Here is a 25,575-nt window from a genome sequence, read left to right on the forward strand (position 1 = left end):
ATTGATAAGAAAATATCGTTTTTAATTTGGTGGTGCGCATTTCAACTTGAGCGACGGTTTGACTTATTTTGAAATCCGTGAGCGGACACGCTCTTTTGTTTGTGGTTGCCTTGACAGCGGCGGTCGCTCTGTGAACGGGGCCCCCGGCGAACCCGGGCTGTCCCACCTGAAGCTTTACCTGCGAACATCTCACTGCTGTTCCCCTTCCGCATTCACGACATCCGCCTTTATGATGGCAGCCACAGAGGTGGTTCTTCTGCTTTGTCTGACACGCATTTCCTTTGTTAATCCCCCTCTCCCTTTACTGCATCAAGTACTGAGGAAGGAAAACATTTCGAGATATTCAAAATATTTATTTACGTGACTTTCCTAAATAAACACTCCGCCCCATGGCCCCCTTTCACTATGAAAGGCATAAGCTGTGTATGCAAATAAAGCCAGAGAGACAACCTCGTTGCTCTTTACATTGCCCAATGATAATAATGAATACATTTCAGGCAAAATGGTCTTGAGAGTAGTGTTGTTTGTGACATTAAATGTGTTTTCAGGCACTATAGCTAGAGTACTGTATTGCACATAACATAGCTGTATGGACCTTTTTAAATCACAAAAAGGCCCTCAACAGTAAGGCAACTAAAACAGTGGGAGGAAAAATAAAGACAACCTGCAGTGTTCATATCAGGATATAACAAAGAAGTGACTCAAGAAATTTCCCTCAAAAGATACAATCAAGCAGTCTACAATTAGTCAAATTCTGCAAGAAAACAATGCATATGTCAATGACTCAGCCACCTGTGGAGGACAAGAGGACAATACTGGGCTGTTATCACCTTGGAAAGAGATCAAATCTGTAAGATGATACCAGGGTCTCTGTGAGACTGACCTGACAACTGCAGGTGCACGCTAACACAAACAATGTAATTCATCCCATTAATCCAGTTCAAATACTCAGCAAAAACATTGACTAATGTATTATCCAAATTAAATACCTTGTAAACCAAAATGACTCAATTTGTTGCACATGAGCATCAGGTGCCATGGCTGAGTGAGACTACTATTTAATATCTAAAGCTGAAGCTTTGAATTAGCACACACTGAAGCAAACAATCCCTTCTCTTCATTATTTCAACCATTACTAAAATTAAGCACAGTAAGAAAAGCACAATCAGGTTCTACATTATGTTCAGTTCACTCATTTCGAGACACAGGTTGACAGATTGCTCCATATTGTGACATTTTGTTCTTTGCCACTTTAAGCATGAGACAGCAAAAAAAAAAAAAAAAAAACAAACAAAAACAAACCAACTTCTGTGTGGTAACTGGAGCAAGAAGTTAAAAAAAAAAAAATTCAAGAACAACTCAAACTTCCAGGTTGTAGCTAATATTTATTATATCCTTCTTTCGGGGCAGAACCAACAACCACCCTTCCAACAAATACAGATAAAGTCAACCCAACAAATACAGAGTCAACACAGCACCCACATCCTTGTTTTAAATGAGCCTGCTAATTCAGTTGATGCCTACTCAAGTAAAGAGGGCTCACATCTTCCTCTAGTGTAGTTTCAACAGCCTGAATCTGATAAGCCTTATATGCACACATTCATACATGTACTTTTTACAGTAAATTAAGACTAAGACTTAACTGTTATACTTGAGTGTGTCCAAGAGAAGCCATTTAAGATCCTGTCTACTGTAGCTCCTTTAAAATGCACATGTTCCAGTTACGTAATACATTGTATTTATCATTTTGAAGACATTACAGAAATCACTATCACAACATCGTTTGGGGGCGGGGGGGGTAACAAAGTCAAAAAAGTCAAAGCAAACTGAACAGTCCTATACCCTTCTAGCTCCATCTTTTGGCTTGAGTGAGGAGCTCAAACTCCAACAGCGTTTCAAGGAAAACATCTTATTATTCCACTAACAATGCTGCTACATACGTACTTTGGGGCACAGGCACGCGAACATTCAGACAGTTTATGCACACAGCTATCACAACTCCAGGAATTGATCAGTAGGCCCGTGAGAGCGGGGTTAGCAAAAAAGTGAGGAAGGGTAAAGGACGGAAGGTGGTGCAAAGTGAATGGTCTAGCCCTTGACGGGTGAGGGGTTGAATTTCTGCACACAACACTTGAGATGCACTCTTTGTTTTATTTTACTTCTCCGCCCAAAATGTTGTGAAAACACACGCACAGGTTAAAGCTGTGGGTTGAAAGGGTTTAGGGTGGGGTGGGGTTGTGGCACTCAAATTCTATATTAAACCAACATCCCTCAGTGCCATCAGATTGAGAATGCCCCACCCACTTGGGTAGCTGCCACAGCAAAGAGCCCAGACACAAAGAAAGCCAGCGAAGATGCGCCCAAAGTCAGTGCTCTGGTTTGACACGCTCATTCTCATATGAATGTTTCATAAACACAAATCTTTTAACACAAACAGCTGAAGTTACAAAATTCTGAATTACAGATTAACTATTGTGCTGCCACACTTTACGTCCATCTACGCTTTTGCTTCACCCGCCACTTCTCTTTCTCCATTCTCAACCTCCATATCGTCGTCGTTCTCTTTGCTCTCCGTCTTCACCTTCACCGCTTCTCTCTGTTCATAAGGAGAGAGAAAGAGTAAGTCATCTGCAGTAGCAATCATTACACAAACGTCTCCTGCCCTCTTGTGGCTGTCATAGAAAAGGCCATCACCTTTGAGTCCCTCTCTGCAAACTTCTGAAACATGTTGGCGTAGATGCGTTTGTCTTTTTCATGTTCCTCCTTGATACGTTTCTGGCAAAGACCCACCTGGAAAAATACAATGATGAGGTCAAACAACACTTTCAGAAAATGTTAACGAGGTATACCTTTACTCCATGATCAGTTTAATACTTAAGGACCAGTGAGACTATTTTCAACCTGGGCTTTGTCAGAGCGTACAAATCTCAACAAGCTGCAAATTTGCCAAATGAGGTCATACCAAATATCATCATCACATTTAACATGGCTCTGGGTCTCTGGCCTCAATACTGAACAGTATGAGAATGTTTGACAGGGAAGCCTTCTCCCTGACAGATGGAAACCTTTTATATTAAATCAAACCATTTCTTACACACATGGATGCTGCAGAGATCCTTGCCATGGACAATTTCCAGATTTCATCTCAGATCGTTTCAAAGTCCTCCTCCAATTATAAAATGGGATGGATCCCTTCCAATTATAATATAAAGTCTGATATAAGATTTATTGTTACTTTTTTTCCTTTTTTAAAAAGATGACAATGTTAGTTTCAAACTAAGTTCTCATCTACTATACTTTTTTTTTTTTCAGCGGCAGCGTGCTGCAAAATGGTTTCTGTGAGGTTAAGGCACAAGAGTGTCATGTGGTCAATGTCATATGACACAATTCTCTGATTATTTTCATTTCTCTCAAAAAGGTACTTTCAAATTGTGCACTATGGGAGGGATTTTAAAAGCACATCCAAACATAGGTCAGCTACAGTTTGAGCTTTTTTGGTGTTAGCAGCTGGAGCAAACTTCAATTATTAATAGTCAATACACACGCAAGTGTAAAACTTATTGGGGTAAACAAACACTAACAGCAGTTGTGCATTGGTCTTGCCAGTAAAAGAGTAAAGCAATATTTATTGTTACAGTCCTAAAATTTGCAGTAAGAGTGTGTAAAATGGGACATTAATTTTAATTTTTTAGTTTTTAATGAACTCCAGCATCATAGAATAATCTGCAAAATTATTGAATTATTCATAGACAAACGGCTCTATACCTGGCTCTTAGCAGCCTTGTTGGCAGGATACAGTTGAACAACTCGCTGGAAGTCGTCTCTTGCCTTGTCATACTCCTTCATACCAAAGAATGCTTCTCCCCTCCGGAAAAGAGCTTTCTCATTGGATCCATCTAACTGCAAGGCCTATAATTTTAGACAAAGTAAAAACGACTTCTGTATTACACTAAATAGTGAAATAATGGTTGACAATTTGTGCCTCCATGTCATAACAGACCAAAAATATTTGATACCTTATCACAATTTTCAAGGGCTTGGTTTGGCTCATTTAGTTTAAGGAAGCACATTGCCAAGTTCAAATGTGCAGCCAGTCGCAAAGCTTTAGCTTTCTTCTCGTCCTCCTCCAACAAACCAGATTCATGTTCCAGCCATGACACAATCCTTTTGTACTGGACTGATGCCTGCTTGTATTTTCCCTCCTGAAAAAGTTCAAATCATAGGATTAAATAGCACAAAAACAATAAATCTCTAAATTTTTCTAACTGCGTCCTTTAAATACAAAATGGGTAACTCCACTGCATACCATTACCTTAAAATACTGAGTTCCCTTCACTTTGACAATGCTGCTCTGTTCCAGCTTCTCTGCCGTATTCATTTCCCATGATTCCTTGGCCTTAAGAAAACAAACGTGCATCACTTTTGAAACAGGTAAACCACAACTAATATCTAAAAGGCCAACTACAGTTAAGTCATGTTTGCAGTACAGGGCCTTTAAGACATTTACCTTCTCAAAAGCTGTTAGCTTGATCTTGTATTGCAGTGTTGCTCCACCAGGAATGTTATAATTTGCATTTCCTGCATTCCCAAAGCCATATCTACAAATCAAAGCCAGTTACCTTTAATTAGCTCAAATGATGTATATAAATGTTTTGACGTTTTCAGTTTCACTTCAAAATGTTATGTCGTGTAACATGTGACACTGTAGGAAATTTTTTTTGACCAAATTTCACAATTGCTCTTGATTCCATGAACATTATCCCACTGATTTCCCCACATCTCAGATATTAGTGCATCATTCATATAACAACGAATACTACTGAGCCCTGAGAGAGAACGCATCAACATTACAACTACTCTGTCAACTTTAAAAGACATTATGACACATTTCTGAATATTTCAAGGCTATAGTAACAAAAAAAACAATACATGTTTATTTTGGAACGTGTGAACATACTTGGGCTTAATAGTGAAGAGTGACTCCTCTCCTTGCTCCATACTCATGATTGCTTTCTCCACTCCAGCTGGCAGACCAAGACTATCTCCATCACCAATCTCAAATTTCAATTCTCTCTCATCAAACACACGTCCCTCAGAGGTGGCCTCCACAGTGACTGAAAGTGGTTAAAAATCCATGAGATAAGCTGGTTAATATTTATACTTTGTTTAGGTTACCTTTAAATTAATGACAGAAAAGCTATTGTGTATGTAGTATAAATATATAATGCTGATTTATAGTGGAGTGACTACTTCATGTTCTGTTATAATTTCAGATGCTCCATATGCTTTAAAACATCTCTCATCGAGCTAATTTGCACATGGCTCACAGTTTTGCCCATTCTAACAAGGGGTTTCTTTGTGTTAACATGCTGTGTCAGATGTATCACGAAAAAAGGGACCCAGTGAAAATTTGTAACGGAGAGCTGGGAATAAATTATCTGAAGCACAATGCTTCTGCATGCTGCAAGGCATGACACGTGCAAGAAAGCCAGGCTCCTGAATCCTATCTTTGGTCCCCTCTTGAGCTTCTATTTTAACCAACATGGATCCAACCAGACAACACTGATCAGGAAATTTAGAGTCTATGGGGGTGACAATTTGACATTCAAAAGACTGATTTAATTCTGAATATCAGATACCAGCTGAAGTTGACAATGTGCAACTGGACTTCCTGTGTTTAGTCACGCACTGTGCCAGCTCAGCCTAGCACCTTAATCTTTAATCATCTTGCAACTTTTGCATCTTGATATGATTAAATATGCATTCAGGGATTTAAATAAACTACTACCTTTATGTGTATATTCAGACATTTAATGCTTTATGGCCTAAGATGCTGGTTAAAACTTACCATGTGGCATATTTACTACAAACTTGCCACTTACGACAAAAGTGACTCACTACTATTGCAGCAGCATGACACAGAGAGTGTAGAAGAACCAAAGCCTAAACCACTCAACTACAAAAACACTGGCTTTCTAAAATAATTCAATTGAAAAACTTTTTTAGAATAACATTTCATATCAACATTTAATATTTTTCTCCTTTAGGGACTTAAAACTGTGATAGTAGTATTTGCTTATGAGCAGGTCAACTTCATTAATTTTGGCTAAGACACAGTTGTGTCTGGATGTATAACCTTCAACAGCAGCTCCTTCATTTGGCTTGGAATATCCCTGGCCTTTCGTGATAATGCGACGGATGATTCCACAGTCCTCGTCATCAGTTATGTCCTCGCCTCGAAATTCAAACAGTTCCACCTAAAAATCAGAATCAGAAATAGTTTTATTGCCAGGAATGTGTTAACATACTAGGAATTGGACTCCAGTGTTTGCACGCACGCGCACGCACACACACTGATTTCTGGGGCTATGACTCGATTTCTACTTCAATCTATAGGTGTGCAAAAGATCCTCATGATCTACTCCAGTCTGCTTTGCAAGACTGAATGACAAATGGAGACATTAAAGTGTCTTTTTCACATTTATTAAGTTTGAAACATTTATCCATGCTTAGATGGAATTGTTGCATAAAAGCAATATCGAATATTGCTTAAGTAACAAAAATAAAAGTGTCTCTTTATTATTATTATTATTAAATAAATAAATTTGCAGTTAAACATTGGTTTCCAAAGTGCTTAATCCTCATTTTGCAACCCTTGCACACTGTGAAGCTCATGTCGGTCTTCCCAGGCATTCAGTAAATAGGGCCCTATAAAATTTGTGATCACGAAAAAAAATAGAATTCATTATAAAACATGGAATAACACGGAACTGGCCTACAATTTACATAAACAATAAATGAACGAATAAATAAATAAGGCGACTTGAGCGTGGTGACTGTGGTTCAACTGGTTAATGCTGTCGCCCCGCAATAAGAAGGGCGTGGTTCGATTCCCGGTAGGGCCATCTCAACGTGTCTAAGTCAATTGCTTAATTGGTGAATAGTAATGGAGACTGGAGAAGACCAGACCAGTCCCTTGCAGAGAGTAGAGACTAGACTGGACCTCACCTCCAGAGATTACCCTATCCTTACTATCATGAACTTCAATGGAGACGTCAGTAATCAGAGGAAAAACGAATAGCATGGGGATAGAAATTAGTTTAGAGTGGATTTTAAAATTTCCACCAAAGTTGTGGAACGTATGTTTCATTGTTTCATTATGTTTTTGATTATATATGTGGAAGCGTTGAAGATGTCTATATTTCATTACTTAGAAAACTGTCTCAGGGTTAAATTTGTGTAAAATGCTAAAAACCGAATTCTCAAAAATTCAAAACTGAATAAATAAATAAATATATAAATAATTACAATAAAAAAATAAATAAATAATTAAAAATAATAATATGGGAAAAATTGAAACAGATTTTAAAGTTTGAAAACCAAAATGAGTCCAAATCTTTGCCTTCAATGAGTACGGGGTGGGTTAAATATCTTCCTGGATGTTTTGGTGCTTACTGCACGTCTATGTTCCAGAACCGGCTCCTTGGTGATGTCAGGATATCCCACATACAAAATGGAAGCAGACAGCCGATTGTTTTATTATTATTCTTTTTTTTTTTTTTTATCGATTCTGAATCATAGTAAATAAGAATTGATTTTTTCAGCACACCCCTAACATATGTAAAAATCAAACACAACCCCAAGAATACAATGCAAAGTATTTTAATGGGTAATTTAAATAACCTGGAATTGTTGATACTTACCTCAAAAACAAGAATGGCATTCGGGGGGATCTTTGGTGGGCTCCCTGCAGAGCCATATGCATATTCTGGTTTACAGATGAGTTGACACAACTCTCCCAATTTCATTGTGGCCACTCCAATGTCCCATGCCTTTATTACTTGACCTGAAAACATGAGAGCGATTATCAAAACTGAATGTGCAACCACAGCAGGTGAATGTCCCCATGTCTGCTAGATATGAAACCTACCTTTGCCTAACTCGAAAGAAAACTTATCCCCTCTGTCTCTGCTGGAGTCAAAATGAGTACCGTCCAACAGAGTGCCAACATAATGAACAAACACTTTGTCCCCATTCATAGGAGACTGTGTCCCTGTGCCTTCTCTTTTCACCAGCTGAGGAAAAAGGCAACCAGAGCAAGAATTTAACAACAACAATAATAATAGTGATGATAAAAGTTTGATTTAACACACTGATCCCCACTTATCGGTATCATACTGTGTGGTGCTTTGCATCTATGAGGAGAGGCTAAAAATGTGCGTGTGCGCAAGACACACGCACATTTTCAGTGGTTAGTTTGAAACCATGGTTTGAGACGACATTTTGGCTGGCCAAGTGATGGTTAACACCGTTTTTGACGCTCAGGCCATTGCGATGGTTTAAGCCTTGACAATGCGGATACCAATGTTTGTCCTCACAACCATATAAACAGCACCGTGTGTGCCTCCATCAGCATTAATAGCTGCTGCATTTGGTCTTCCTCCAGAGCCCGGCAGCCTAACAGACATGAGCACGGTTAAAATAGCTGCCGATCGGCGCTGTTCACACATAAAAACAACGGCCCACCGTGCTGTCGATACACAAGTTAGCCTGCACTTTTAATGACAGGGAGCATGATAACATGGGTCGACTGAAGCTAGCGTTAGCCTAGCTGAGTGAGTTAAATAACAAACAGGCAGCCGAAGAAACAGTGTCATTTGCCTTTAAAACGCCTCCGTCCCTCTTTGGTGTGATGTCTTCTCCCTCCATGGGGATGGTGTGCTGTCCTTCGCTCGTCTGCTCCTCTGCAGTCATAGTCATCAGGCCGATTTCCTACTTTGTACTGTACCTTTTTTTTGCACCACAAGCCGAAGCTAGCAAAAAAAACCGTGTCCAACAGCGGCGGAGGCTAAAGCTAAGTGCTGGTCAAAGCGCGCTGAGATCCCGGAGCGGCGTCAGACAGCCAGGCTACTTTCTCACTGCAGTTGTCAATAAACTGCACAAGTGTGTCTGTGGTGCAGGAGTCGCACTTGTTTCCTGGCAGGATATGAGTTTTCTGGCGGAGCTTGAGGTCCACGTTGCTTCGCAGTCCAACGTTTCACAGGCGATTAGAGAAACGCGAGAGAACTTTCCAGACAGTCAAGGATTCATGAGGTATGAACCCGCGTCGGTAGGCCGTCCTATTAAACGTAGGCGCCTCCCGGGAGGGCGGTGGATGTAAAAAAAAAAAGACCAGACCACCAGCTACAAAAACACGAAGCGCCGTCAGAGAGATGATAATTAATATCATTGGTTTAAATATTGTGGCGTGATCGAATAGTTTGCGTTAATGGGCGCATATATGCCATATACACACACAGCCCCGTCCACGCCGGCGCTGCCTCATATTAACACAAGCGCCCCTTCTTTGAATCTCGCCTCCTATTGGTCGGATCTCGGTTCCGTCACTGTCTGTTGGCGCGGTTGTTGAATAGCTGGAACATTTAAAATAAAAATAACGCCGAGTAAAAACAGCGTTTTGGGGGATATCAGCAGGTAAATACATGGGAAACATGTCTGTTCAGATGAATAACGACAGCAGCTAAAAGGCCGATTAGCTTTCTTGGCTATGAATTCGAGAAAGTTTACAGCGTTTAAGTATTTTGTTTGGACAGTCTAAGAGTTTGAAGACCAAATGTTAGCTTCTTCTCATTAAGTGTAGACGGACTTAGAAAGCGCCACTGTGTGTAAGTTTGCTTCAGGGCGGTCTCTCTAGTAAAAAGGGCCAAACGGGATGATAAATCCTGTAGACACAACAACACTATCAGCAGTCTAAACACACTGTGTTGGATGAGTTGTGATGAACTGAAATGTTTGATCAGCACGTTTGGTGTCATCTCTCAGCAGCTTGACAAAAATGGAGGACGGCAGGAGCCAGTTTCCATTTCCATACCAGCCTTATAGTATCCAGGAGCAGTTCATGGCCGCGCTGTACAAAACACTTGACCAGGGCAAAGTTGGCATCTTTGAAAGTCCAACTGGCACGGTGTGTATCTGACTGGATGAGATTCGTGCAGAAGCTGTTAGATATCATTGATGATTCTCTTTCTTTGTGTGTTTGCATGCATGTCTTCAACCCAGGGCAAGTCTCTGAGTTTGATATGTGGAGCTCTGAGTTGGCTCGGAGACTACGAGGAGAGGAAGAGGCAGGAGGCAGCTGCTCTGCTGCAGGAAGGAGAAGCAGCTCTTTCAACATCTACCGCTGGCTCCTCCACAGCCAGCTCCTCCGCAGAGCCCGACTGGATCACAGATTTTGTTCAAAAAAAGGCTGAACGTGATTTGGTGACAAAGCTGAAGGTAGTAACATCTGTGCCCTTCAAATGTCACTTTGGCATGATGCTCTGGATTATCCTCTACTTACCCTCTGTACTTTATTTGATGTTTTTGTTTGCCAGGAAGAAGAATTGAAAAGAAAGAAGAGGGAAGAACGGTTAGAAATGATCAGAAACAATGTTCAATTAAAGTACACAATGAAAAGAAAGGTAAGTTAGCTTTCACGACATTCAGCTCAGAATCTCACTTACTGCTTGTCAAATGGTTTCTGTTAAGCCTATGTATTTCTGTGTAATGTCTTACTCTGTAGCACTGTGAAGATGATGAAGCTTTTAAGTTGCTCCAGCTTAGTAAAGAAGATAAAACAGAGACTCAAGGCGATCATGAGGATGAGGAGCTTATCATTGCAGAATATGAGAGTGATGATGAGTCGAAGAGCAAAAACAGGTAAAGGCCATCAATCAGTGTCTCAAACGGGACAGTACATTGAAAACCTTCTGAACAAAAATGTGTTTTCTTACATGCTCAGATTCTGTGGGCCTGAAGAAGACGAAGATGATGAACTTATTGAAGAACATGTCGCTAAGGTATGTATGCGTATTGTAGCAGTTCTAGTTCTTAAAAAATGCTATGATTGCCTCATCCTTCCTTGAAGTGAATTTGTATCATGCTTCATCTTTGCAGATTTACTACTGCAGCCGCACTCACTCCCAGCTGGCCCAATTTGTCCATGAGGTTCAAAAGAGCCCTTTCAGCAAGGACATCAGTCTGGTCACACTAGGTTCACGGCAGGTGTGTTCAAACATGCACACTAACACACACAAGAAAGATAAATTATCCATCCATCCATCCATCTTCTACAGCTTTTCCGTTTTCGGGTCTCAGGGCTGCTGGAGCCATATTGGAATAAGTCTTAATTGTAAGAAATCTGACACTATTTTTCAATAAACATTAAATTTGTACTTGCAGAATCTGTGTATCAACGAAGAGGTGCGTCGCCTGGGCAGCATCCAGCGTATTAATGACCGCTGCATGGAGATGCAGAAAAACAAACACGGTGATTTCGATCCTCATCTAACCACCAACCAACCATAACCACTGATATTAAAGAGGAAGATTTTCAGGCAGCTTTCAGCTTGTATCAAAGCAGATTTTTTTTTTTATGCCTGCATCTCTACTTTTTCTTCATTTAGCAGAGAAGCAGCACCATGAAGAGGATGTGAAACGTAGACGAGGCCCAGCTAAGAGTGTGTGTCCCTATAATAAAGCTTCAGCAATGCAGCAGATGAGGGATGAAGTTCTGGGAGCCGTCCATGACATTGAACAGCTGCTGAAACTGGGAAAGGAAATCCATTCATGTCCTTACTATGCCACACGCATCTCTATTCCCCCTGCACAGGTTTGTTCATTCATCCTGACTCTTCATTCTCTTGGCCTTGTAATGTGCTGCAAATATCGCACTTTTCAGATCTTATAAAAATTTGTCTACAAAATTTTTATTTGTTCATTTGCCTTTTTTGTACATTTTTTGTTTGCATAGTTGGTGGTTTTGCCGTATCAGATGGTGCTTCATGAAGCTACTAGAAGGGCAGCAGGCGTCCAGCTGAAGGGACAGGTCTAATTAGATTTTGTTTCATAAAAATTTGTGATTGTATAACAAAGTTTTTTTTTTTTTTTGCTCCTGCATATTGATCATCGTCATCAAAATCATAAAGATAATCTTTTTGGTGTATTCAAAATACACTGATAATATTAAAAACACAATTTATCATAAGTAGTTCAACCTCTGGCAGATATAACATGTATTTTTTTATTTCGCAACAATTTTACAAAAACAACAGTCCTGATATTGTCTCAGTGATGGTAATTGTTCATGTGCCCACGTCCTTGCCCTCCCCATAATTCCCAAAACAAAGGAAAACAGAACATAATACAAAAATGGACAAATGGATTTGAAGAAAAAATATGGCAGCAGCAATAAAATTAACAAAATATATTATACCTTTTAGGGTAAGGATTACTTAATTATGTAAGGCCCATGCTCAGGGTTAAGGCAGGCTCATTATTGGACACCTCAAGAAAAGTTCTCCAAACTAGAGAATTAAGGAAATCAAAGTTCTTGGAAAATGTGGCCACAGTTAAAAAATTCTAGGGTTTATTGTTCCTTGGTAAAAATTCTGAAATTTGATCCAAAAACAACTCAAAAAGTTGAGGGGAGTCATCGTTAAAAAATATGCAGGCAATAGTATTTCTGATCAAAATAAAACTGCATGTTGAGACTATGCCTGATAATTCTGCCATGCTTTTATCCGTCTCAGCCACATGAGGTGCTTTTCATGTATCCAGTCACTGACGGTAGAAATATCTTGGTTTTGACAGATTGTGATAATAGACGAAGCCCACAATCTTAGCGATACCCTCTCGTGTATACACAGTGCAGAGCTGACTGGAGCGCAGGTAAACACATTCATACACAACACCTACAGCATTTAGGCCTAAATTATGCATGTTACAAGTGATATGCTAAAATCTGAGTCTTCTGCAGCTCTGCCGTGCTCACTCCCAGCTCACTCAGTATTCTGACCGTTATAAGTGAGTATACAAGCTCAGATTCGTATAATGCACTAATTTACAAATGAAATATAATAATTTCCTACTGACACCTGTTTATCTGTCTGCAATGTCAGGAGTCGGCTGAAGGCAAAGAATGTGATGTACATCAAACAGATCCTCTTTGTGATCGAAGGGCTTGTCCATGTGCTGGGAGGTCAGTGTCTCTCAGCAAAAACCTGTTTGTCATTATTATTGATTAGTGCCAACTGGCAGTATAGGTGGGTGATGATTTTGTTGAACACCGAATTACATTTCTGATCTTTGGATACATGTTACTCCTGCAGGCAAGGTGGGGCAGAATCCACAGAACCAGGCTACACAAACAGGTCAGTGAATTATACACATTGATAAACACACCTCTATAATAGGAAATCATGACTCACTAACTTGAGTTATGCTTCACTTTCTTCCAGGGACAGAGATGCTGACAATAAACAACTTCCTCTTCACAGCTCAGATTGACAATATCAACTTGTTTAAGGTAGTTATTGGTGTTGCTGTTACAAAAATCAGTGATAGATTATAAACAAAATATTCAAATTATTAACTGTATCTCAATGCCTATGCCATTCTTTAGTTACAGAAATACTTTGAGAAGAGCATGATCAGCAGAAAAGTGAGTGTTTAGTATGTCTGTATATATTATTCCTTTTATTAATGTCTGTGATTTTTTTATTTTTTTTTCTTCTTCATGTGGAGTGATATGTTTACAACGTGTGTCCTGTCTGTAGTTGGGTGGCTTTGTGGAGAAGTATGCAGGTTCAGGTGTGAGCCTGCACACTCAGAGCAGCTCCAACAAAGAGAACCGTCGTACAGTGGGCTTAAACCGCTTCCTTCAAACACTGCAGACCAGCCAGAGCACTGCACCAGGTCACTGTCACACACATATTTAAAAAGATAGATATTGAGCAGGCATGTCATCTGTGAAGACGTATCATCATTGTAGACACATGAAATATTTTGAAGGAATGGAATCTTAAATGGAAAAACAAAGCTGTTTGATTTCAGGAGCATTTGTCACAAGAAACTTAATTCTCTTGAAAATCACTATGTATAGTCACTATACATTATTATTCATTTCCTCTGCTTTCCAATGTATTTCATGAAAATTGACTGTCTGGTGTTCCTCTGGTTGCCGAGATTCGTCTTCAATGTTCATTACTCTCTGTGTGCTCCCTTCTGTGCAGTTTCGTCCCCAGACCAGCAGGGGTCCTTGGAGCCAGATAAAGTGCTCTCTGCGTCTCCCATGATGCAGGTGGAGGGTTTCTTTATGGCCCTCACCAACAGCAACAGTGATGGCAGAGTGATAGTGCACAAACAGGGTACTTTTATTTTTATTTTATTTATTTATAAAAAAAAATTTTGCACACAAAAAAGGGCTTCAAGGATATTAAAATAGTCTAATTTGTATTTTTTTTCTATCCAGGTACTTTGTCAGAAGGCAGTGTCAAGTTCCTGTTGTTGAATCCAGCAGTTCACTTTGCCCAGGTGCTGAAGGAGTGCCGAGCTGTTGTTATTGCAGGGGGGACCATGCAGCCTGTGAGCTTGTTACTTTAAACCCGCTAAAAATAAACCAAGCCTTTGCTCAGTAAGGTTTATAATTCTAATAGATGTTATATGTAGGTTTCAGACTTCAAACAAGAGCTTTTGTTTTCTGCTGGAGTGGGAGAAGAGCGCATCACTGAGTTTTCCTGTGGTGAGTGGCCCATTTTATAAAAGCACAAAGTTCCTCTTTTGATGCCTTCCTAGTACAGTTTCTCAAAGTGATGTGTTTATCAGTATTTCTGTTTGCGGGATGATCTGATTAAATGATAACGCTGTTGTACAAAAGCTTAAAAAAAAAAAAAAAAAAACATAAAATTTTTAGCACAAGTAGTTTGAGACAAGTATATACTGGATAGGAAAGTCAAGGATTCTGATGACATGAGGAAAATGGAGCATTTGATAGACTTTGAAAGTCTCTCCCAATTCAAAGAGGTTGTACCTCTTAAATTGCAGTTAAATCTCGTTAAAATGCACTTTTATGTCTTAGCCTTTGGCATTAACTGACAAACGTTTATAATGTTTTATCCTTAATTGTCTTGCTTATTATTCTTTTATTGACTGTCAAGTATTTTTGCATAATTTAAATTTGTGATGTTCATTATTATTAGTCCTGCTCTACTCATTTATTAAGCTCAGGTAACTGTGACTTTTTTTACCTCAAAAAAATAATCTAAAAACATAGGTATTGTTATATAAAAGGACATCTACAACATGAATGATGTTTAAGAACATTTGAAATAAAAGGAACTCTGTGGGCAGCAGGAGGTATGGAGGGTTGCATAGTAAATAAAGTGACTAAGCCGTTTTGTTTTGTCTGAAGGTCATGTAATTCCTCCAGACAACATCCTTCCACTCATCTTATGCAGTGGTCCATCCGGTCAGCAGCTCGACTTTACTTTCCAAAATAGAGACTCTCCACAGATGGTAAAAGATGCACATTTTAATTTTAGTAACTGGTTGCTTTAATGTCCTTAACTGCATCGGTTCAAAATGGTGTCTGTTTTTTTTTTTGACAGATGGACGAGACAGGACGCATCCTCTCCAACATTTGTAATGTGGTGCCTGGGGGGGTCGTGTGCTTCTTCCCCTCTTATGAGTACTCGAGGCGGATCATTTCTCACTGGGAAGCCACCGGTGCTTTGGCACGACTCGCTAACAAGAAAAAGGTTACTGGTTTTTCTTCGTGACACAAAAACAAAGCACATATCCACTGGTATTTATCACCAAGCTAGCCTTTTCTGTTCTTAGCTTGTGGACTGTAATGTGGAAACAGTCTATTAAAGATAAATGTGAACGTACTCATCGGCCCCAACGCCATTTTTAACTCTTCCTTAGATCTTCCAGGAGCCAAAGAAGGCCAACCAGGTGGAGCAGGTGCTGAACAACTTCAGCCATTGCATCAAGGTAAAACTGTCACAGCTCATAACTTCACAATGTGTGATAATGGGGTTGTCGGGACGGATTGCAATTATAATTAGTCATTTCTCCACATTTTGACAGAGGTGTGGTCTGGACAGCAATGGGCTCACAGGGGCGTTACTGTTCTCTGTGGTTGGAGGAAAGATGAGTGAGGGCATCAATTTCTCTGATGATCTGGGCAGGTGTGTAAGTCATAAGCCCAGAAGAAGCTACAGCAGCTGTACACTGTAGAACGTACAGTAAATGTGTTTGTGCCTGTGAACAGGTGCGTGGTGATGGTAGGAATGCCATATCCCAACATTAAATCCCCAGAGCTGCAAGAAAAGATGTCCTATCTGGACAAACACCTGGTGAGACTCTTTCAGTCTTCACTGTGTCCACAAGTCTGGCAAAACAAGATCAAGGTTAAGTAAATACTGGGATGAAATTTATTATGATCACTGTTGTTTTTTTGTTTTTTTTGTTAGCCTCACAGTGGAGGAAGGAGCCCTGGCCAAGCTCTGGTAGAAAATCTCTGCATGAAGGCTGTCAATCAGTCCATAGGTGAGGTTTTGCAATTGATATATGTGGTGGAAATGTATTAAAAAAGATCCTCGATTGTTAAAATAACTGCCATTCATCTCCTCTGCCAAAAGGAAGAGCTATCCGTCACCGTGGTGACTACTCCTCCATTGTGCTATGTGACAGACGATATTCCAGACCTGCCACACTGTTAAAACTTCCTACATGGATCAAAGATCGCACCAGCACATACTCAAATTTTGGCCCTGCTTTTGCTGCCTTGCGGAAGGTAAGGACAATATTCAAACCATTGGATCAGTGTCATATTAATAGCAGCGCTCATTGTATCCATACCCTGTTGATTGGCTCCAACATGAAGCATATGTTTCAGTTCTTTCAGGAAAAAAAGCAGAAGCTGGTGTAATTTTGCTCGTGGGAGGCCACACTGACATCTCCATTCCTTCAACCGGGTTGCCTTCACTTCAGGAAAATCAAACATAACAGTGGCCACTGTGTTTTTAGCAAGTCAAGAAATTTAAAGTGGTCTGAAAGATGATAAAGGGAGTCTACAATGAGTCCCCAACCCCATTGCTACATCTATTTTATTTTAAATTGTTGAACATTTAAAAAAAAATCATATTTGCTCAATTTTACATTTGATCTTCTCCAATGCTCTCTATATATTATTCTGATTTGTTCTTGTAAATAATCTTAAAGATAAATAAGTCCCTAATGTTTGAAGTCGCATTGGAGGCAATGGCTAAAGGGGCATTTATCAGTTTCACTCTAGTTTATCTGGCTTTGGATGTTACAAAAGAGAAAGATTCCTGTCAATTAAAAAAAAAAAAAAAATCTGTTGAAATAAATAACAGATGCAAAGCCACCACAAAAGGAAGAAAGAAACAAATTAATTACTGATGTGGCTGCAACTAATATATCAGCAATTTCCTTCATGTGAGCATCCTTGGACCTTCAAAAGGTTTTTAATATTTAAAGTCAATGTTACGTGTTGTGTAATACAAATATTTATTTTGTTGACATGTTAGTTAAATGGTTCAAGATCTTCATGAATGTTGTAACATTTCCTTGTTGAGGTTCAGGAAATGGGTTTTATAGTGAGTATGAAATCAATAAACAGTTTTATTATTTGAATTTTAGTCATTTTTGTGCAATTACTTCTCCAACAAATCATTGCACATATTACTGGCTTTATGAAGAGAGTGCTTGAAATGTTTATTGTGCATGGCGTTATGCTTCCCAGTCATCATCGTCTGTAGTGGGCTGTGGGGCAGGAAGTGGTGGAATGACATCTGACATCCTGGCAAATGCGCCACTAGTACCAGCAGGAGCATCACCTGACTCCCCACCAGCTGGACCCTTACCAGATATTCCTAGGCAGAGGATAGGATGCGTTGAAACACATGAAAAATAATGACAATAATTAGTCTTCTAAGTAACCAGGATTCTCACCTTTCCTTCGCATGGCAAGTTTATTGAAAAGATCAGACATGAAGTCTCCACCACTCGATGCTGCTCCCACTGCTATGAGACAAAAACAGGCAGTTGCTAAATAATAATGCAATCAGTAGTTCTTTAATTAGTACTTGGAGCAGTAAAACAGTTATTCCCTAGTGCTGCATTACAAAGAGGAGCACATCACTGTAACTGAGGTTTTTTTTTTTTGTTTTTTTTTAATCATCTCGTTAGTCATTATTAGAGGCTCTCCTCAAAGAGGAAATGTTAGGTCATAACCTGTGTAATCGACCAGAAATGAAGTAAAGTTGTGCTGTTTAATACTGGGTCTAACAATTTAGAGAACATCTGTAAACATGTCAGCCCTTCAATGAGAGTGGCATATTAAAAAATCAAGGTCAACACCCCATTCTGTGATGATAATCACGGATGACTGCTAACTGGGGAATGGTTTTGCTCTCCTTTGATTGCATGACTTTTTCCATCATTTTTCAAGCTTCGGCATGTTGCAGTTCATAAAATAAAGTGCAGGCCCTCCTCCCCAACTCAAACAATTTGGCACCTTGCTCTTGCTCCTTCTGTTTCTTCTTCTCCAACTTGCGCTCTTTAACATTGCGTAGCTTGGCTTTGCCGATGCCTCCAGCGTTGCGGATAGACTCCAGCAGACTGGCACGGCTGTCTGACGGCTGGACTACCTCACTAGGAGCGCCAGACACAGGACCTGCAGTCAAAAGGGGCACACAGGGAGGCAGTGTAATTTGGATTAATGCACACTATTGTCAAATAGGTGAATCTCATTTAGGGAGGTGAATCAGGAACAACATTTCCCATTTGTGTGTGTGACAAACCTGAGCTTTGGGCTAGAGAGTCTTCTGTGGAATTATCAGTAGGGGGAGGAGGAGGAGGAGGCGGGGGAGGAGGAGCTCCTGCAGGAGCAGCAGGGGCAAGGATGGGCTCAGAAGGGGGTGGAGGAGGGGGTGGAGGTGGTGGAGGTGGGGCATTAGACTGATGCAAAGATTCTGGAAAAAAAAAAAAAAATGGCAAAGCTACATTAGCTTGAAAAAGCATTGTCAACCATAAAAACAATGGCAGAGAGCAAAGTGAAAGTGAGAAGTTTGAGGTTAAAGGTTTATTTGGATACCACTTAAAAAACAAAGATCACAAAGTACTTCACAAGAAATCTTTAAATAAAGAAATTGTGTAAAAGTAATATCTAAACTTGAGGTAAAAATGAAATCAGCTGAGCAAAGACTTAAACTGCCTTTGAATGTTCAACGTATCAACCTGGTGCATTGTTCTCTTCAGAAAAGGAAGGCAGCTCAGGGATGCTGTGTGTGGGTCCTGATGGAGCGAAGCCAGGTCCAAGGTCTGCACTATAGGACAGATCGTCTGCTATGCCTGGCAGGTCAGGCAAGTATGATGGCACATCTATCTCAGGCACCTCGCCGAGGTCTGGCACATAAAAATAACTTTCTGCTATCTGTTAGACAGAAAAGGTTGTCAAAATGAATTATATATTTTAAAAGAGAATCTACTGTGTTCTGGTTTGAAAACACTTTTGGAGGTACCTGTCGTTCTAGTTGTTCTCTCTTAGTAATGGACAATGGAGCATCAAACGGTTTCTCCTCTTTTTCTGTCTCTAGTGTTGTGTGTGTTTTAGTCACTGCTCCCGCTAGCGGATCAAGGAACACATACTTCTTGTACCTTTAAAAATAGAGTAATCCATAAAATTAAACAAAGCTGTTTATGTGATTATGCTACAGTTCGCGTTTGTTGTTGTAGACTCACAGATTCTCCGTAGTATTAAAGAGCAGCAAGGAGCTGACAGATGAGATGTTGCGTGGCAGACTCCCCAGCCCCTCCTCTGTCTCGTCCTCAGACTTCTTCTTGTTGCCTACGCACACTGGGAAATACATTAACTTCTCCTGAAAGGCAAGCAGACAGACAGCGTTACAGGGCGTTCTGTACCATGTCAGCTAACTCTTGAGTAATGCGAATCAGAAATGCCACCAAAGTGATCCTGCGCACAGATGCACAAACCTATATTTTCAGGCATATTGCCTCTGGCGCAATATCAAATAATGCATTTTTGCACTAGAGAAAATTGCTTTGTTTTTATTTTTTCATCTTTTCTGACAAATACACAGAAAGAGAACACACACACACATACACAAAAAAAAAATCAACATAAAACAAAAGACAATTGCAATACCAAACACATGCAAGCAGAGATTAAACTGGTTTCCTGACCTGGTGACTATGGTGTTTACTGCAAATAATTAAAGATCTTGTGCCGAATGGGCCAAGTGCTCATGTGAACACACCAAGGTAAAAAACAAACACTATCACACATTTACAGGTTGTTTTCACTGTTCTGTGACAAACATAAGGACACACAGCATCTGTTATCCTATAAACAGCATGTACACTACGTGAATTATTCATCTAAGAATTCAACTTATGAGAAGTATATACTGCATTGCAAGACCTGACTGACTTTGAAGGGGAAGGATGAGTTTAATATCGGTTTAAATGCAGATTTGCACTTCTACATGGTGACATTAACTGCAAAAAATGTCAAGCAAATATAAAATTGTGTTGACATTCTCTTCTTTGCTATGTCTTTTAAACCTGTAAAACAACCTGATGAATATTGTTTAAAAAAAGCCAGATTTTATTGCAAGTCCCTTGATGTCACGTAGCATTTGAGTCGGCGGATGCCATTGGTTATTCAGGGGTGTAACTAATCAACACTCACATGGATGAAAGCTTCACAGAACTGGTTGAGTGATAAATGGTCTATAAACATGCATCCTGCTAATCACAAGGAAACAGCTGTTCATCTAAGATGATATAAATATGCATAGTAAAGTGCAGATAGTAAGAGAAATGTATGTACTTGTATCGAGACGGTGTCTAATTCATAACTTTTGAACTACATTCAAAAGATGTAGTGTTTCAGTTTTCAGTCTTTATGCTCTGTTTTGAGTCAAGCAGACGCCACATTTACACAGGAAGTATTTACACGTTATCAGATAGGAGCCTGACCTGATGCTAGGTATTCTGACATGACATAAAGTTGGGCTGAAAAAGATGAAAAACAAACTCCCCACACTTCATACTAGGTAAGCCTGGCAGGTGGCAATGTCACTATTTCAGTCAGAATCATTGGTTAGGGACTGAACAGCGAGTGCTGAGTGCTTTGCCTCCAGGTGCTGCTAAAAATGTACTACACCTACATCACTGTTGATGCTTAAGCACAAACAGAAGTCAGACACAGTGCCTATTGAGTGACAGGCAAGGGTTAAGGTTCCTATCCTAAAAAGAAAAAAAAAAAAGAACTTCTAATTATTGAGCTATCAAACTGCTCTCCCAAGGGAATCATATGTGAGGGTGTTGGAAAGAAGACCCTGGATTCTGGAGGAGTAAGGTGGACAGTGAACCAGCATTAATACTTGTTCCTGCATGGGATTGTACCCCTAGTCTACATGAATATGAGGTGTCAAAACATTATCACTAAGCCCTGCTCTCCTCATTTGACCACTGGCTGGATCTAAATTATCAGCCTTTAGATAGAGGTACAATAAACTGGAAGGAAAAATGCTGCTATTTTTCCCTTAGTTGTGTCAGCTGTATAAAAAGGTCTTAATACCAACAGGATAGGATACACTTTTTACATTAGCACTACGTTTCCTGGGTTTCAAGAGGCTGGGACTGTTTCTGAATGTACAGATGCATCACAAGCTTGCCACAAGTCCAAACCTATCCACATTCTGTACTTTGATGCATTCAGCTCACCTGCAAGGACTTCTCATCAAATGGCCGAAGTTTGTTCTGTATCCTGTGTCGCAGGCGGGCTTGTGATGACGGGTCTGTAGCACCATCAAAGATAGATGAGTAGTCCTGAAGCCGATCTGGAGCTGGGTACTTAGCACTGGAAAATACCTGTCCACACAAACAAAGGCTGATGTATCAGACAAACACAACCGCATTTTAACAATCTCGTCATTGTATGTTGTCTCTATTGTGTGTCAGAGATAAAATATGAAAGACTGTCTTTCTGAGTGAAGGTGCCGTGTTACCTTGGTGGCCTTTTTACTGCCTTTGATCTTGTCAACACGAGCCTGAGCTAGTCTGATCCGGTCAGTGACGCTCTGCAGCTGGCGGCGGTTCTTCTCTACACTCTCAGACACCCTGAAAGCGACACACACATACACACACTTGTATCTGAGACATTATTACACAATCCAATATAGAGTTGTGTGACTTCAGACACCGTATTGCACTTCTTCATCTTTACATACACTGTGCAGGGTGCTTATTTTGACAATTTTGAACATAAATGTTTATTATTCAATCTTCAGAACAGATAGGACTAATTTTTGTATAATAGGTACAATGGCATAATGTATAAGCATATGGATTGCCGTTTAATGCCACAAATGTTGTATTATAAACTCCCAGTATATTTATGGATTGCTAACTTGTAGATCATTAACACCTTTTTGATTTGTGTTCATGTTTGTGAACTCTCTAGGCCTGCTAAATCATAACATTTACAACTTGTGTTAAAAATATTATATTATTCATGTCAAAGATGAAAAAGTGCAAAACAACAGCACGCATGCTACAGTTAATCTATTGGTAGCAAAAGCCACATGTGAATAAGTGCGTGTGATTCTGGGTCTACCTTCTGAAAATGTCAGTAGAGATATTCTCCAAATAGAGTAGTGCGTCTGCGATCTGATGGACAGCCTCCTCTCTCCTCAGGTCATGTTGGATGAGTGGCACCGTGTATACCTGGCCCTCCAAGATCTGTCTCTGTGTCATCCTGCACAAACAAATATCATCATCCAACAGGCTGGCAAGTTCAAAGTTTGATCTCATCACTAGAGTTAAATATCGAAGGGGGGTAGTTTAAATGTACAGATTAACTGCAGTCATCACTTGGTGTGACCTTTGTGGTGTTTATTATCTGTCTGTAGTCTTCTTGAGGTTCTTTGTGGTGATTTTGCATCTCTCTGTGATGGTTTAGTATTTCTATTCATTTTTCTAATAGCTGTTTTACATCTTACTGTAGTCTTTCATTAGAGCTTGGTAGTTTTTAAAGGAGGCCACCCAGCCCGCCCACAGTTGGACTAAAACACTGTTGCGTTCAGTCGCACTTCCCGGCCACATCAGACTCTCACATGACTCACACTGACCGACTTCAGTATGAAGTCTGACGCCCTGCGGATCTTTTTCCTTTAATGTGCTCGTTGACGTCCTCCCTTCTCAAGTGTTTACCATTTGATAATAAACCTGATTTCTAACTGCTTTGCAGCTAAGACCTTTCAAACCTTCTATATGACGTTACGTTCAGCTAAAAAACGGACGTTCAAATGAAAATCTGTTTGTTGTTGACGGAAGAACATCTTTGAGCCAAACCAGAGGAGTTGTATGGTAAGTCACATATGAAGACCTACTGGCTTTGACATGCCGGCCTTACCTGACCATGAGGACTGCTTACTGGTTTGCAGACACAAAAAGATGTTGGAAGATCCAGCCGGACTGTCGATGCTACAGACTTGGCTACTTGTTTAGCAAAACAACGGTTTCCGACTTCCGGGTCTCCGTGACACGTGACAACGTCGGAATTATGGTGTTGCATTCAAGAGATTTCGGCGATTTCTGCTTTCTCAAGAGAAAGTACCCAAATGACGGATACATTTCTGTTGAAGGCAAAAACAAACAAACAAACAAACAAACAAACAACAACTTTATTTTAAAACAAAGAAAACGCGAAAACACCAAAAACAGTATGCCTTAAGACTACTAAGAAGATAGTGCGGATTCTTATTAGGCTAACATTATTACTCAGCTATTATTATAGCTGTAGTTATTGTTATACAAAAGCTAATCGATTTTTTCTGGAACTTCATAAAGCATTATAAAGGAAATATTACTAGATATTTCACTCATTGGAAAACTGATAAATTTTTCAAACTATCTTTCTTTTTCTATGCTCAGTAAATCAGACACAAGACCCTCGGATGCTGAATCTATTTCTAGCCTATAGGGTGCGTACTTAACCCGGAGTTTTCTTGGTCCTGTGCGTAATGACGCATCTGTCCTCCAGCTCTATCACCCCTCCGCCCTCCTGACACATCTGGATCTGGATCTCTCATCAGCACCAATCAGCGCAGTTGTGGGAGAGAGTGGGACAGAGAGAGAGAGAGCGAGAGAGAGAGAGAGAGAGAGAAGGGGGAGGTTGGCTCGGTCGGTACAGCTCCATCCACAGCCAAGCAGAATCAGGGAGAGGAAAGTGGAAGGACATATCACCTGCTTACGGATAGATTGCCTCCCTCTGTCCTCCCTCCATCGCTCCAGTTTCTTGTTTTCTTCTCCTCTCGCTTTGGATATGATGAGCTCCAGCCTGCTAGAAAACCCGGTGCAGGCGATTCTGTACCTGCGGGAGCTCACCACCATCGTGCAGAACCAGCAGAGTCTCATCCAGACCCAGCGCGCCCGGATAGAAGAGCTGGACCGGCGGGTGGACGAGCTCATCGGCGAAAACAGGCACCTGCGGGACGTCAGGGTACAGCAGCAGCATCCTTATCATCACCACCACCATCACCACCACCACCCGGAGCCCGGCTGCCCTCACCATCACCACCACCCCCCGGACCCTCAGCTCCAGGCTGCTGCGGGTCCTCTGCCGGACCATGCGGCTGCACCAGCACAGGTCGAAGCGGCTCCGGGGGTCCAGCCGTCGCCTCCCCAACATATGGACCCGGGAGACATGCAGCTGGTCCCGGCCGATCCGTCAATGGTTTCTCCGGTTGAAAGTGATCCGGAAAACGGCGGAAGTTGCCCCAGCTGTCGCTCTCTGGTCCAGATGACCCCCACAACCCTTTGTAGATCCTTGGCCCTGGCAAGGAAATCCGAGTGAGTAGAGGTTCAACGTGTGTGTACGTGTGTGTGTGTCTTTTGAAATAGTCTGTATTTTCCATAAGCTCCTAAAACCCTCTGGTTTGTTGAATTTTCTGTGGTATCCGTATAAAACTGGAGCTATAATTAAGAGTGTGCGCGGGTGCGCGCGTCCTGCAGATTGAGAGGCGTTTAATTAATGGAGAAGGCGCTTCCCAATTTCCTATTTTCTGTTGTGTGTGTTGACTGAGGACTGTGCCAGAGTAGGAAGAGGTGGATTATTTAAATGAGAAACTGAATCACGATCACTGGATCATTACATAACAAACAGCTGTAGGGGCCTATAATCGTGTGTGTGTGCGTGTGCTGGAAATACACACACACACACACACAGTGGTCAGTGCCAGCCTTAGACAGGAGGGGCTTCACGTACAGTGATGAGACGCAATACGCTGTCCGCGGTGCTGCTGGTTTTTCTATTATTTGCCCTAATACACGGGATCTGGGAACTCTCACGGGACCGCTGGGCCTCTGATGTTTTCATCATGTTAGATGAGATCCATGTGCACAGTCATACACACACACACGCTAGAACCTCATATTCCAGGACCTCATACTACACCATCACATCACCTAATGAGAGAAAATCTTCATCTTTCTCCTTTTCTTTCTTTTCATTCTCTTTCAGTATGTGTGTGTGTGTTTGTGCGCATGCGTGTGTATGTATGTATGTATGTATGTACGTGCATGTTCTGTTCACAAGTTCCATCCCAGCAGGAGTCCTGATTGGTCTCTCTGGGAATCCACCCCCAGCGTGGGGAGCAGCACAGTACAGAGCAGAAGTTTAGAGGAGCAGAGTGAAGA

The 25,575-nt window shown here is 40.8% G+C and overlaps 4 protein-coding genes across 9 annotated transcripts in view; 2 read left to right on the forward strand and 2 right to left on the reverse strand.

Moving 5' to 3' along the window:
- Positions 1–1,365: 1,365 nt before the first annotated feature.
- On the reverse strand, positions 1,366–9,078 carry fkbp4 (FKBP prolyl isomerase 4). Its single transcript, XM_029522512.1, has 11 exons — positions 8,662–9,078; positions 7,931–8,075; positions 7,704–7,846; positions 6,137–6,257; positions 4,958–5,114; positions 4,508–4,598; positions 4,313–4,396; positions 4,017–4,202; positions 3,766–3,909; positions 2,695–2,790; positions 1,366–2,596 (listed from the first exon to the last, which is right to left on the reverse strand). The coding sequence occupies exons 1-11, from the start codon at positions 8,758–8,760 to the stop codon at positions 2,498–2,500; spliced, it is 1,365 nt and encodes a 454-aa protein (XP_029378372.1). The 5' UTR covers positions 8,761–9,078; the 3' UTR covers positions 1,366–2,497.
- A 753-nt stretch (positions 9,079–9,831) lies between these two features.
- ddx11 (DEAD/H (Asp-Glu-Ala-Asp/His) box helicase 11) lies at positions 9,832–17,208 on the forward strand. 4 transcript variants are annotated; one of them, XM_029522489.1, is made up of 27 exons: positions 9,832–9,964; positions 10,060–10,275; positions 10,374–10,460; positions 10,562–10,698; positions 10,781–10,838; positions 10,936–11,043; positions 11,221–11,308; positions 11,445–11,650; positions 11,792–11,866; positions 12,631–12,708; positions 12,797–12,843; positions 12,939–13,018; positions 13,149–13,190; positions 13,278–13,345; positions 13,442–13,480; positions 13,596–13,734; positions 14,052–14,186; positions 14,291–14,403; positions 14,488–14,560; positions 15,230–15,333; positions 15,426–15,575; positions 15,745–15,813; positions 15,910–16,010; positions 16,094–16,178; positions 16,296–16,371; positions 16,464–16,618; positions 16,721–17,208. In XM_029522489.1, exons 1-27 carry the CDS (start codon positions 9,836–9,838, stop codon positions 16,751–16,753), a joined length of 2,691 nt encoding a protein of 896 aa, XP_029378349.1. In that variant the 5' UTR covers positions 9,832–9,835; the 3' UTR covers positions 16,754–17,208. The 4 variants fall into 4 exon arrangements, with proteins under 4 accessions (XP_029378349.1, XP_029378350.1, XP_029378351.1 ...); XM_029522490.1 differs by having other exon boundaries at positions 11,448–11,650; XM_029522491.1 differs by having other exon boundaries at positions 11,448–11,650; positions 14,064–14,186.
- Positions 17,209–17,545: 337 nt separating this feature from the next.
- On the reverse strand, positions 17,546–24,405 carry wash1 (WAS protein family homolog 1). Of its 3 annotated transcripts, none has more exons than XM_029522511.1 (12): positions 23,875–24,405; positions 23,291–23,513; positions 22,493–22,633; positions 21,885–21,996; positions 21,601–21,747; positions 19,591–19,727; positions 19,371–19,506; positions 19,087–19,282; positions 18,651–18,821; positions 18,365–18,523; positions 17,800–17,868; positions 17,546–17,720 (listed from the first exon to the last, which is right to left on the reverse strand). In XM_029522511.1, the coding sequence occupies exons 2-12, from the start codon at positions 23,296–23,298 to the stop codon at positions 17,578–17,580; spliced, it is 1,419 nt and encodes a 472-aa protein (XP_029378371.1). In that variant the 5' UTR covers positions 23,299–23,513; positions 23,875–24,405; the 3' UTR covers positions 17,546–17,577. The 3 variants fall into 3 exon arrangements, with proteins under 3 accessions (XP_029378371.1, XP_029378369.1, XP_029378370.1); XM_029522509.1 differs by having other exon boundaries at positions 17,800–17,871; XM_029522510.1 differs by having other exon boundaries at positions 17,800–17,871; positions 23,870–24,405.
- iqsec3b (IQ motif and Sec7 domain ArfGEF 3b) overlaps positions 24,072–25,575 on the forward strand; it is a 32,318-nt gene continuing 30,814 nt past the window's right edge. Inside the window, exon 1 of the mRNA XM_029522482.1 lies at positions 24,072–24,729. Coding sequence (XP_029378342.1) covers positions 24,203–24,729 — 527 coding nt within the window. The 5' untranslated portion in view covers positions 24,072–24,202. The remainder of the gene's footprint in view (positions 24,730–25,575) is intronic.

Source organism: Echeneis naucrates, chromosome 16 (genome assembly GCF_900963305.1).
Source record: "Echeneis naucrates chromosome 16, fEcheNa1.1, whole genome shotgun sequence".
Taxonomy (NCBI): Eukaryota; Metazoa; Chordata; class Actinopteri; order Carangiformes; family Echeneidae; genus Echeneis; species Echeneis naucrates.

Coding starts and splice junctions, on each gene's coding strand:
- fkbp4 (XM_029522512.1), bottom strand. CDS start 8,760: ATGACTATGACTGCAGAGGAGCAGACGAGCGAAGGACAGCACACCATC. Junction 7,847..7,930: donor TTCTTTCGAGTTAGGCAAAG/GTAGGTTTCATA, acceptor TCATGTTTTCAG/GTCAAGTAATAAAGGCATGG. Junction 4,397..4,507: donor AGCTAACAGCTTTTGAGAAG/GTAAATGTCTTA, acceptor TGTTTTCTTAAG/GCCAAGGAATCATGGGAAAT.
- ddx11 (XM_029522489.1), top strand. CDS start 9,836: ATGGAGGACGGCAGGAGCCAGTTTCCATTTCCATACCAGCCTTATAGT. Junction 13,735..14,051: donor CAGCCAGAGCACTGCACCAG/GTCACTGTCACA, acceptor CCTTCTGTGCAG/TTTCGTCCCCAGACCAGCAG. Junction 14,187..14,290: donor AGTGATAGTGCACAAACAGG/GTACTTTTATTT, acceptor TTTTCTATCCAG/GTACTTTGTCAGAAGGCAGT.
- wash1 (XM_029522509.1), bottom strand. Junction 17,872..18,364: donor ACAGAAGGAGCAAGAGCAAG/GTGCCAAATTGT, acceptor TTTGTCTCATAG/CAGTGGGAGCAGCATCGAGT. Junction 17,721..17,799: donor ACTTGCCATGCGAAGGAAAG/GTGAGAATCCTG, acceptor TCCTCTGCCTAG/GAATATCTGGTAAGGGTCCA.